The sequence below is a fragment of the Rana temporaria genome, chromosome 6 (genome assembly GCF_905171775.1).
Source record: "Rana temporaria chromosome 6, aRanTem1.1, whole genome shotgun sequence".
Classification (NCBI taxonomy): domain Eukaryota; kingdom Metazoa; phylum Chordata; class Amphibia; order Anura; family Ranidae; genus Rana; species Rana temporaria.
The window spans coordinates 163713675-163726163 of NC_053494.1; the positions used below are offsets into that span (position 1 = coordinate 163713675).

Genomic DNA, 12489 nt, shown 5'->3' on the forward strand with positions numbered 1-12489 from the left:
CGGGCGCGGCTGGCACTGACGGGCGCGGCAGTTATGGGCACTGATAGGTGGCTGGCACTTATGGGCAGGCACTGAAATGCAACAATAAATGACATGAGGAAATGCTATGCTGCAGCGCCCATCTTGGTACACTTGGCATCAGTAAGTATCGGCAGACATCTTGTTACACCCAGCCCGAACTACATGTGCTGGGTGTAAACAAGATGTCAGCTGCTGGCTTACTATGGCCAAGTGCAGGGTGTGCCAAGATGATGGTGACCTCTCCGCCCACTAAGCTTGATCCGCCCACTGAACCTACTGAGGCGGCCCGATCCGCCTACTGACGCCGCCCGCCCTCTCCGCTTGCCACCGACCAAGTATCGGGTCAGGCATCGGGAGCATTTGTGCCAGTGCAGAGCACTTTCTGTATTCAAATCTGCTGGCATTGCCTTTACACTTGCCCTGTCTTTTAAATCTCACTGAGCAGCCTGGCCAGGTTGTGCACCAGGTCCTACCTCTTTGCATAGGTCACAAGGCAATATTATTCCCCATTTTTCCATGGTAGATATTCATGCTTATGGGTAATGTTGCCCTCTGCTCTTTCCTGTTCTCCGAGTTCTGAGTCCTCTTTATAGTTCAGTCCGATGTGGCTGAGTCTGCAATTTTAGCTCAGGTTTTTACCAAGACTTTGACTCAAATCACCAAGTTTTATGCTTGTTCAAACACATTTTCATACCCTCTCCAACAACTTCTATATCTGGTTTGTCCACAACCCTAGCAGCTTCTGAACTATCGGCTGCAGAGACTCTGATTCTGAGTTGCTTAAAGGCAAAGTTCAACTCTTTCCCCCCCCCCCCTTTTTTTTTCTCTCTCAAAATTCCATCTCTCCTGTGTACCAATATATTTAATTAATTAATAAATTTTTTTATTTTTTTTTAAATCGCAAAGCTTTTCATTTATTCTACACACACTTACCCCACTGTCCTCGTGGCTGATTGAAAGCACTTCTCCATTACTTCTGCCTTATTTCCTGCACAGACTTTAGGTCATGAGACCAGCTGTCCTCATTAGCACACACTCTGCATCATCTACCCTCCTACCTACCACCCATTTCCAGGTGCAGAAGCCACGTCTGTGTTTTTGCATGATATTCCTGGGCCTTACTGTGTAAAAATATATAGAGGTTATGATGGCTGCTGCCATACCCTGGTATATAACGTCAAATAGTGTATGCAGTGGGCGGTCCGGAAGTGGTTAAATAAGGAAACCAGAGGATCAGTATAACAATCATGGAATTGCCTACTTTTTTTTTCTTGAAGCTGGCAATAGCGGCTCTGTTATTTCTCTCCATGGCAGGTTCCATGAGAGGTTCCATGCAGACAGATGTAAACATTTCCCCGTTTTTCCATATGCATTTCTGCTGTACAATTGCTAAAGTTCTCTATCCAATTGAGACGCAGATGACCGTAAAAGCATGCAAGATTGAGGGAGAAAGTGCCTGTGCCAGTTTTGTATTGTAGATTGTGACCCTATAGGTCAGATTCCACTTACTTCCTGTGTGTGTGTCACTATCACAGGAAACAAGAGGCAATCGCTCCAAGTAAGCCTTTATGTATCTCATTATGCATTTCCCCTCTTTAAAGCAGTTCAGTCTATTACAAGTTAAATTTCAATTTTTTTTCTGTAAAAATATTGAGGAATTCCTGGAGAGAATCATTGCTGTGAGCAGAACTCTGAAAAGATTGTCACTATTTTCTCCAGTCATGTATAATTTGTTTGGATCCACTCAAACAAAACACATTTCATTCTTTAGTTAGAATAAAGCTATATGTGCATCTTATCCAATCTGACCCGTTCCACATGGGTGTCCTTATTAAATAGTTTCATGCGCTTGTTCTGTACTGTGGCAGACAAATATAAAGTCTTATTTAACAGCGTGATCCTTGCGTTTGTGAAGTGGCAATGTATACTGTAATTGGCTCGTCCATTGAGGGGAAAATATTCAGCCATGCCTAGAATGAGGGGAATTATAGGATTTAGACACAGAGTTGTTGAATAGTTTCTCTATTGGTTAACTTTGTATTGTCAGCAGGGATGCTGGGATTACACAAAACAATGGTGGGTGTTTACGCAAATTACACGTACAGATTTTTTCTAATGGAATATATAACTAGTTCAGGCCATAAGCCAAGTAATATTTTTATGCTGTGAATTTATTTCTTGGACAATGAAGTAGCCGTAAGCTTCTTTTTTTAATTTATTATGTGGGCACATGAAATAAGAAATACTACATACGTTATTCAACATGACTGGTGTGGCGGATCATTTAAGCTAAAAAAAACAGCGCTGCTTAGTACAGCCGCATCCGTTGGTTCAAACGGGTTTTTCTGCTGAGATATTTCTTATGTTAGCTGATTGGTAATTTGGATCTTGTTTGTAAAATACTCTGCTTTTGAACTAAGCAATGCTACTGATCACTCACTGTGTACATTAGAAAAGGAAGGGGCTGGTAAGCGCTGCAGGGAATAATCATATTGCTTTGGTTCAGAGGCTTGTATTATTGCAGCGGACATGAATATTAAGACTTGAAGCAGGGGTCAGCAACCTGCAGATCTCATTTACCCATCAATCATTGAGGTGAATGGTAGACCGCGATCCTTCATTTCCGGCCCACAGAACTTGGACAGGAGTGGCATTTGCCCTTACCTCCTGCAGCCACTGAATGCCGTGGAGGGGGGGGGAGGAGGAGAAGTGGCTTTTAGCAGCTGCAGGAGGAGAGGGGACCAGTACCAGTAAGGGCCCCCTCTTGTCCAAGTTCTGAAGGTTGTCAACAAAGGATTGCAGTCTACCCATGACCTATTCACGATCAACAGACAGATCATGATCGGTGGGTTGCGGACCCGCTTTAAGTTTTACTAATGCATATCCATGGTAATAATGCAAGCCTCTAGACCAGTCTATTATTATTACTATGTTTACATTTAATTATAAAATGATACCCATTAAACAAAATATATATAATTGCTGACCTGATTTTGAAGCTTATCCCTATTATTACTTCACTATTTAAAGAGTCAATGGTCTAGAACAGGCATATTGGGAGTCTCATCGTCTGCTCTGCGCATGCTTGTTCCAGGTCAGTGGTTGACAAAGTAGTAAAGGAAGAATATAGCCCTTAATCATGTGATTTCACAAACAAATCCATAAAGGCAGAGAGTGCACTTTCTAAAGCAAGTAACCAGTGGAAGTTTTCAGGGTCTCCTGGAAGCATTGTTGGTATGGAAATGTAGATTTAAGGGAGGAAAAGTGCACAGAAAGGATCCCTGAAGAGACTGCAGTCCTTTCCAAGAACTATACCTTTAAGCCAGTGCTTAACGGAAAAGTGTATAGCTTATGCCTTGGTCTGTTTCCAAGATATTCTATATTGCAGACCCAGTGACAGTAGTAGGAGTTGGCAGGGCACTCTACATCTATTCTGTAACATAAAAATTGTGCCTACAACTCTCTAAAAGTCACCAGTCATCTGGTGGGCTGGCGAGACATTCCAGCAATTTGAGCAGGCTTTTGTGTGTTCGTATGGGCAGTGATTGGTGAGTAGAAACGTCCCCTATCACTGCAGGGTCATGAGAGTAGATCCTACTGAGTGAGTTTAATTGGCATGCAGACTACATCACGTAATGCCCACATGTTTTGCTTGCATCTTTTTTGGTTACTTTGTGGTAAAGCAAGGAAACGGAAACCCCAGTAATGTATATGAATTTGATTTTAATTAATAAGAATGCTGCACATAAAAACGACTTACAACGGTAGGAAAACAATACAAGAAATTACAAGAAATTACAAATATGCACACAACACACATGCACAAACTATCTAAACTTTCTAGCAAATGGGAAATGACAATGGTTTGTATGCTATAGGGATACCCTAAAGAGTCAATATAGTGGATTCACCATTTCTGTATTCCACTAGGTCATCCCCAGAGGTGACGTTCTTTCTGGCATAATCTTCTTTGGTCTCATGGTGTCCACTTTAGTATACCCAGTTTTTCTGTCTCTTTTAGCCAAATGAGCTTCCACTAATATGTACCTACTCCTCCTTCACTAGATTGTAGAAGAAGCTAAATGTTTAATCATACAAGCGCTTTTAATCTTATGCTTAAAAATGTTTCTTGGCATATGTCAGCTGCAAACACAGGTTTTCCTTTGAAAGGAAACGTTCTCCCTTCAAGGTAAAGGCGTAATGTGCTAGCATGCATCACACACTAGCACATTATGAACGACTAGCCTTGAAATTAAGCCCTCCAGCAGCACGCTGTCACCACTGCTGAGCCTTCTATCTTCACCTGGTCTTTCCATGTTCGTGGGCTGCGGCTGCCTAAAAGGCCTGGGCCATGATGACGTCACAGATGCAGCACAGAGCTCTGAGGGAGTGGGTATGCCGTTCCTTTCAAGTGCATGCACTGGTGACATCACCAGCTGCCAAATAGAGAATATCTCCTAAATGACACATGTTTAGAGGATATTCCTTCAACCTACAGGTAAGTTTTATTATAAGCTTAGGTAGGTAAAAATCACAATGCAGAGTTTACTACTGCTTTAACCCCTGCATATTCATAAACAGGTTTCCCTTTGAATGCCCCCCGGCCTTTCACATGTCTGTTTACCATTTTAATTACACAACCTGCATTATATAACTGTTGCATATTTGTATACAAGTTGGTGTTTAGCTTCCCATTACAAACACATTTCATTAATCTTATTAAATTAAGACGTTTGCCTTTTTGATAGAATTACAAGATGAAGTATGGCAATTCTATTATCACTTCTGAGGATGTAAATGCACCCAATACCAAACATATATAGAACTATCTGAAATGGTCAAGCTTATTGTTGACCTTTTATCAGTGTAACCCTGGTGCAGTGTTTGACCAGAACTTCTCCAGATCAATGGAAGGAGCTAAAAATGTGTATATTGCCCATCGTATCATCTACATTTTAACCCAATATACAACAAAAGTCTCTATTGCATTAGAGGACAGCATGTGCAAACATTTGTTCCAATGGCGTTTGTCTTCGAAATATTCACACACGAAAACTGATGTTTACTCCAGAAAAATAGTCTGAAAAATTGCTGAACCCATACGAATTAATACAGGCATACCCCACTTTTAAGTACACAATGGGGTTTATTTACTATCGCTGGAGAATGCAAAAACAGGCTCCACTTCTGAATAGAAATCAATGGGCTTCTAATCCCTATTGTGTACTTAAAAGTGGGGTATGCCTGTAATGTGTGCGTATCTAGCGTAACACACACGTGAAGTATGTGGCATGGGGATATGGCGATGACAGCCTGCCTGCTGAGGGAGGGGTTAGATGAAACTGGAGGTCATTCAGCCTTGAAGTCAGAAAGCTGCAAAAGGTTGTAGTGCAATTTGCAGAGCACATTGAGTCGCACACTGTATACAGAGATCATTGATGCTGCATTACCATGATGGGCCCATCCAAAACCACTGGGGGGGTTTTAAAAGTTGAGTCTTCGGTTGGACTTTAAGCTGAGTGCAAGGGTCCATGGGCAAACGGTAAAAAACTCCAGGGCCCAGATTCTCGTATATGGGCGTAAAACTGTGCGGGCGTAAAGTATCTGATTTACGTTACACCGCCGCTAGTTTTACAGGCATGTGCTTTATTCACAAAGAACTTGCCTATAAAGTTGCGGCGGCGTAGCGTAAATCACCCGGCGCAAGCCCGCCTAATTCAAATTTGCCGGGTAGGGGGCGTGGAGCATTTAAATTAAGCGCGTTCCCGCGCCGAACGTACTGCGCATGCGCCGTCCGGAAAATATTCCAGGGTGCATTGCTCCAAATGACGTCGCAAGGACGTCATTGGTTTCGACGTAAACGTAAATGGCGTCCAGCCCCATTCACGGACGACTTACGCAAACTTTAACATTTCGACGCGGGAACGACGGCCATACTTAACATTGGTTGCCCCTCATATAGCAGGGGCAACTTTACGCCGCGCAAAACTAACGTAAATGTCGTAACTTCACTGCGTCGACCGCGCGTACGTTTGGGAATTCGCATATTTAGCTAATTTGCATACTCGACGGGGAAAACGACGGAGGCGACACCTAGCAGCAAAAAAAAAAATTGCATTTAAGATCCGACAGCGTAAGAGCCTTACGCCGGTCGGATCTAATGGATATCTATGCGTAACTGATTCTAAGAATCAGTCGCATTGATACAAAGGCCCAGATTAGGACTTACAACGGCGTACATGGCGTTGCGCCGTCGTAAGCCCTTTGAGAATCTGGTCCCAGGTGCCTTGAATGAGGTAGCTCACATGCACAATGCCCCGGACAAAACTAGCACTTTACCAAATTTGTGTTGCGTTAAGTTGCTGTACAAGCTTCATCTTGGTTTGACTTTTGTTATTTATTCCTGTTCCAGAAAACTAGATCGGCTTGAAAAGAAGAAAAAGAAGGACAAGAAAAAGAAGCTAAAAAAGAAGAAAAGCAAGAGTAAGCAGAAGAAGCACAAGACCAGCAGCTCCTCCAGCGGATCCTCCAGCAGTAGTGACAGCTCCTCTGAGAGTGAGGATGAGAAGAGACATCGGAAACAATCCAAAAAAACAAAGCATGCCAAGGAATCTGATGACAACAGTAGTGACTGTGAAAAAAAAAACGTGTCACAGAAGAGCAGAAGAGAAGATGAATCTTCATCTAGCCAGAGAAAAGATTATAGTGGTCGGGAGGAAAATCGCAACCTCAAAACTGAAGACAAAAGGTCTCAGAAAGAAAAACATGAACATCACAGGGCCGAGGAACATAGCAGGTCACATCAAAGAGATGGCAGACCTGAGAAAAGCCATAGATCGGAGAAATCTAGATCTAAGCGAAGCCCAAGTAATGATCGATCCAGAAGCAACAGGTATACTAGCAGAAGTCCAAACAGATATGACCATCGAGACGGGAAGAAGTATGACTCTGAGAAAAGGCGCTGAGCATTGAGGAGCAGAAGCCAAGACTGAAGAAGTAGGGGCCCTGGAAGAGATCAGACTTTTGTCTACTGCAATTCAATTTTAAGGTTATGTTGTGTGTTTTTTTTTTTTTTGTTTTTTTAACTGACAATGTAAGGGGAAAATAATTTAATTGGATCAATAATGCAACATAGACATTATCTTGTATAAACATTTACCCAGTCAACAAGATTGGCTTATTGTCTCTAAAGTAGAAAATGTTGGTTAGCACTCATTTTGTTTTGTGCAAGTTTCTTCTTCTTTTTTTTTTTTTGTGTATTTTATAACATTGGTTTTCTTGTTGATCTAAATTTGCTTTTAAAAGGGCAACTGTTATCCAAAAAAAAAAAAAAAGATCCTTGACATAGGGGAACTGTATGCTGGTAGTGTGTTTTGAAACTTACACTGAGTGGCTTCACACGCTCCTGCATTAAAATGGGCATGTGTGTATGCTGTTGGAAGAGAATAAGGGACAGGCTCTTTGTCAGACCACCTTATAGCGAATTATAACCTACCTGATACCAACCCTGTCCCCCATTTCTCCTCTCTGATTATGTGCTTCCCCCTTCAAATGAATGCAGCAATGCTGAAGGATCTTATTTGGCCCACTATTAGCTGGACAGCTGAATACATTTTTTTATTTTTTTGTAAAAGTCATATATTGTCATTTTGATAGCATTCAGGCTTCCTACTGGATGGGAATTTTTTTAATAAGTAAAAAAAACAGTGGGCATACTTTGTAAAGAGTCCTCAGGTTTATAGAACAAGCGCCTCACAAGCTTGAATTGCCTTAAACACAGTGGGATCCTCCCAACCCAAACAACTTTTTTATAGAAATATCATATCTCTCGTAGATTTCATGATTGAGCTCTGCTGCCTCTCCCACACCTATATCTTACTATTGACCAGGAATAAGTTATCACAGGAGGTGGAAGGAATTGACTCGTACAGAAGGTTTGATTGAGTTCATGTTTCCAAAATGTCCATTTTCAGTTACACCAATTTCTATAGGACAGAATATATATATATTTTTTTTCTGTTTAGCAAAGCCAACTTTTCCGGGTTAGAATGTTAAACTTGCCCACTCTCCAGAAAAATAAATGTTAGAATAAAATAATGAGTGATATGTCTTTGTTGGTAAAAAAAAAAACACCAAATTATAAATGCTAGTTGCCTAGATGTCAATTAGGGTTCTGACCTTTTCCTGCATTCTTGTTACATGTCCGTAGCTCAAAGTTTTGCAGTCATGTGAGTAGCACAACATCCAGGCAGCCAAAAAGGTCAGCAATTTGTTTCTCTTTGCACCAAATGTATGTCTAGAACCCCCTTCAATCTTTTTCACTGCCCATAGGGGGGCTTTGTCCAACAGATTAACACTCACCTACTATCATATTTATTTTTGTCCTAGAGACCAACGTCACAGGAATAGAAAGTAACATATAACATTTAAGAGGTGGGACTAGAACAGACGTAGTGAAATCTTCCAATGAAGAAACCCGTTGGCTGACCAATGTCCAAAAACTTTTATTTCCTGCCATTTTGCAAACCTTTCCTTTCACTTCCTTTAGTGTAGCATCTGCAATGGGTGCAGATATAAAAAAACATAACCTCACTCTGTCTCTCTCACTCACCAAAGTTTTTTGATTTTTAGGTACAATTTTTAAAATGAGCAGAACACGAAATTTAAAAGCTAAACCTAATAAACCCCAAAATGCTAACCTTACCCAAGATCATATTACCTTGTTGAGTGTTGAAAGTATCAGTCAACCCTTTGCTCAGATCGGCACTGGAAGTTTTTTTTTTGGTACATACATCTACTCACCCAAGATCTTGGCACCAAAAACAGATACGTGAACCGTGTCCTTCCATACTAATATCGTAGCACTCATTGGCCTTGGATATCATTTTTTTGGGAATTGGAAACACATTTTAACTGACCTCCTTATTCATTTGAACTAGGTGTTCCATGTAGGCAGTCCCATTCATGTTTTGGGACACAGCAGTTGCATAGACACATCTGCGGGTCCCAGTTTTACAGATGTGTGAGTGTGTGTCCCTGAACGCAGACTGTGCATTCCGAAAAACATGCACTGTCAATGTATGGTCTTCATGGCAGTGTTTGGTTAGTGGTGCCTCTTGCTTAGGTGTTGCAGCCTCTGGGGCCTTTCAAAAAGGTGTGCATATGTAATGGCAGATCATGTGACACTTAGATTGCACACAGATGAACATCATTTCACTAATTATGTGACTTCTGAAGGTAATTGGTTGCACCAGAGCTTTTTATGGGCTTCATAACAAAGGGAGTGAATACATAAGCACATGCAAATTATCAGTTGTTTATTTCTGATTTTTTTTTTTTTTTATGTATGTATTTTTCTAATTTTATGTCACCAACTTTGACTATTGTATTCTGATCCATCACATATAATTCAGATAAAAAAAAAACCCCATTGAACTAAAGGCTGTAATGCAACAAAATAGGTAAAAAGCCAGGGGGGGGGACTTTTGCAAGGCACTGTATACAGAAGTAAGTTCACAGAGAAGCAATCTGGACACACAGGGTCAGGTAGCATGATCACAGGGTGTTAACATGTCCCCACAAGTGAAAAGTCCAGTTAGCCGGGCAAAGATCCAGGCACAGCAAGGATTAATTCTACAAGTACAGGCACCAATCTGAACACAGTGAGAGACCAGAGCAATCTGGCACAGAAAATATTTAATCCGGGGGCACGGGACAAATCCAGACACAACAATGGCACAATAAAGGTTAAGTGCAAGACAACAGGGCATTAATCCAGGCACATTGAGGATTAAACTGGCTTGCGGAGGGAATTCCAAGCAGGACGGGAAGTAGCGAGAGCTTAGGTAGTGATCTTTCTGAGACAGGTCGCTGGCTACTGGGAGAGGAGGAGGTTCTGTGTAGCCTAGGAGAATTAGAAGAGAGTCTCTCCTGCTTTGGCCCCACTCTGGTATTTAACCCCTAAACTGAGTGGCCAGGTAACCCTATTGTTGGTGTCTAGTTGCCTGGGAGGCAAGCTCTGCCCATTACAGGTTAGGCTGCATACAGGAGCACAGTCTTTGTCTCGGGCCAGCATTTCAGAGCTTGAGCAGTGGTGTCATGCCATGCCCAGTAGACAGTCCAACACCTGCAAAAGAAAGATGTGTAGCCTGCATGATGTGAATCTACATGTAGGCACAGGCTAGGAGTGGACCAAACGTTGGCAGTTCAGACAAAAGCCCAAACATTTGACCACTTGGCCCCCTGTTTGTTGGGAGCTGAGCATAATATACAGTGCCGTGAAAATGTCATTGCCCCTCCCATGCTGAATCATTAACTGTGATTAACCACAATTTTTTGGAAAGCTAAGTTAAATTTCACTTGCCACACACAGGCCTGATTACTGCCAGACCTTTTTAATCAAGGAATCACATTAATAGAAGCTGTCTGACAAAGTGAAGCACGCCAACAGATCACTGTACCCCAAGGTTCAGTGTTGGGACCCTTACTTTTTAATATCTTTATAAATGATATTGGGTCTGAGATCAAAAGTAACATTTCTGTCTTTGCAGATGACACCAAGCTATGCAGTGAAATAACGTCCTTACAGGATGTCGCTAATTTACAAGCTGACTTCAATGCTCTGTCTAATTGGGCGACTATGTGGCAGATGAGTTTTAATGTTGATAAATGTAAAGTTATGCACTTGGGGGCTAAGAATATGCATGCATCATACATACTAGGGGGAGTACAACTGGGGGGATCAATAGTGGAAAAGGATCTGGGGGTTTTGGTAGATCATAAGTTCAATAATGGCACGCAATGCCAAGCTGCGGTTTCCAAAGCGAGCAAAGTCCTTTCTTGTATTAGGAGAGGTATGGACTCCAGAGAGAGAGAGATATAATTGTGCCCCTGTACAAATCATTAGTAAGACCTCATCTGGAATATGCAGTTCAGTTTTGGGCTCCAGTTCTCAAAAAGGATATCGGGGAACTGGAGAAAGTGCAGAGAAGAGCAACCAAACTGATAAGAGGCATGGAGGAGCTCGGCTATGAGGAAAGATTAGAGGAACTGAATTTATTCACTCTTGAGAAGAGGAGAATAGGGGGGGGATATGATGATCATCATGTACAAATATATAAGAGGTCCATATAGTGAACTTGGTGTTGAGTTATTTACTTTACGGTCAACACTGAGGACAAGGGGGCACTCTTTACGTCTAGAGGAAAAGAGATTTCATCTCCAAATACGGAAAGGTTTCTTCACAGTAAGAGCTGTGAAAATGTGGAACAGACTCCCTCCAGAGGTGGTTCTGGTCAGCTCAGTAGATTGCTTTAAGAAAGGCCTGGATACTTTCCTAAATGTACATAATATAACTGAGTACTAAGATTTGTAGATAAAGTTGATCCGGGGAAAATCTGATTCCCTCTCGGGGGATCAGGAAGGAATTTTTTCCCCTGCTGTAGCAAATTGGATCATGCTCTGCTGGGGTTTTTTGCCTTCCTCTGGATCAACTGTGGATATGGAGTTGGATGTATAGGATTGTACTATGTTTTTTATTTTGTTTGTTTATTTTTTTGTGGTTGAACTGGATGGTCTTTTTTCTACCTATGTAACAAAAAGCCACACATCATGCCACAATCTAAAAAAAAATCAAGAACAGATTATAAACAAAGTAATGCAAATGTATCAGTCTAGGAAGGGTTTCAAAGCAATGGATAAGGCTTTGGGACACCAGTGAACCACGGTAGAACCATTATCGACAAATGGAGATAATTTGGAACAGTGGTGAGTGGCCGGCCTACATAAATTACTCCAAGAGTATAACAACGACTCGTCCAGGAGGTCATAAAAGAACCCAGAACAACATCTAAAGAACTACAGGCCTCACTTGCCTCAGGTAAGATTAGTGTTCATGATTCAGCAATAAGAAAGAGACTTGGCAAACATGGCATCCATGGGAGAGTTCCAAAGCCACTGCTGAAAAACATCTTAATTATCCCCAAGACTTTTAGGCAAATTTTCTATGGACTGATGACACAAAAATGTTACTTTTTGGAAGGTGTGCGTCCCATTACATCTTGCATAAAACAAATATAGCATTTTATAACAAGAACATCATACCAATAGACAGACATGGTGGTGGTAGTGTGATGGTCTGGGGCTGCTTTGCAGCTTCAGGACCTGGACGACTTCCCATAATTGTTTGAACCATGAATTCTGAGCTCTACCAGAAAATCCTAAAGGAGAATGTCTGGCCATCAGTATGTGACCTCAAGCTCAAGTGCACTTGGGTTATGCAGCAGGACAATGATACAGTAAATTCACCTCCAAATGATTCAAACAAAGCAAAATTTAGGTTTTAGAGTGGCCTAGTCAAAGCCCGGATTTAAATCCAATTGAAATGCTGTATCATGACCTTACACAGGCTATTTATGCTCGAAAACCCTACAATGTGGCTGAATTAAAAAAAATTCTGCAAAGAAGGGT

The 12489-nt window shown here is 41.6% G+C and overlaps 1 protein-coding gene across 1 annotated transcript in view; it reads left to right on the forward strand.

Moving 5' to 3' along the window:
* The window catches only part of CIR1 (corepressor interacting with RBPJ, CIR1), a 45888-nt gene extending 37773 nt beyond the window's left edge, over nucleotides 1-8115 (forward strand). Inside the window, exon 10 of the mRNA XM_040357720.1 lies at nucleotides 6434-8115. Coding sequence (XP_040213654.1) covers nucleotides 6434-6986 — 553 coding nt within the window. The 3' untranslated portion in view covers nucleotides 6987-8115. The remainder of the gene's footprint in view (nucleotides 1-6433) is intronic.
* The last annotated feature ends 4374 nt before the right edge of the window (nucleotides 8116-12489 follow it).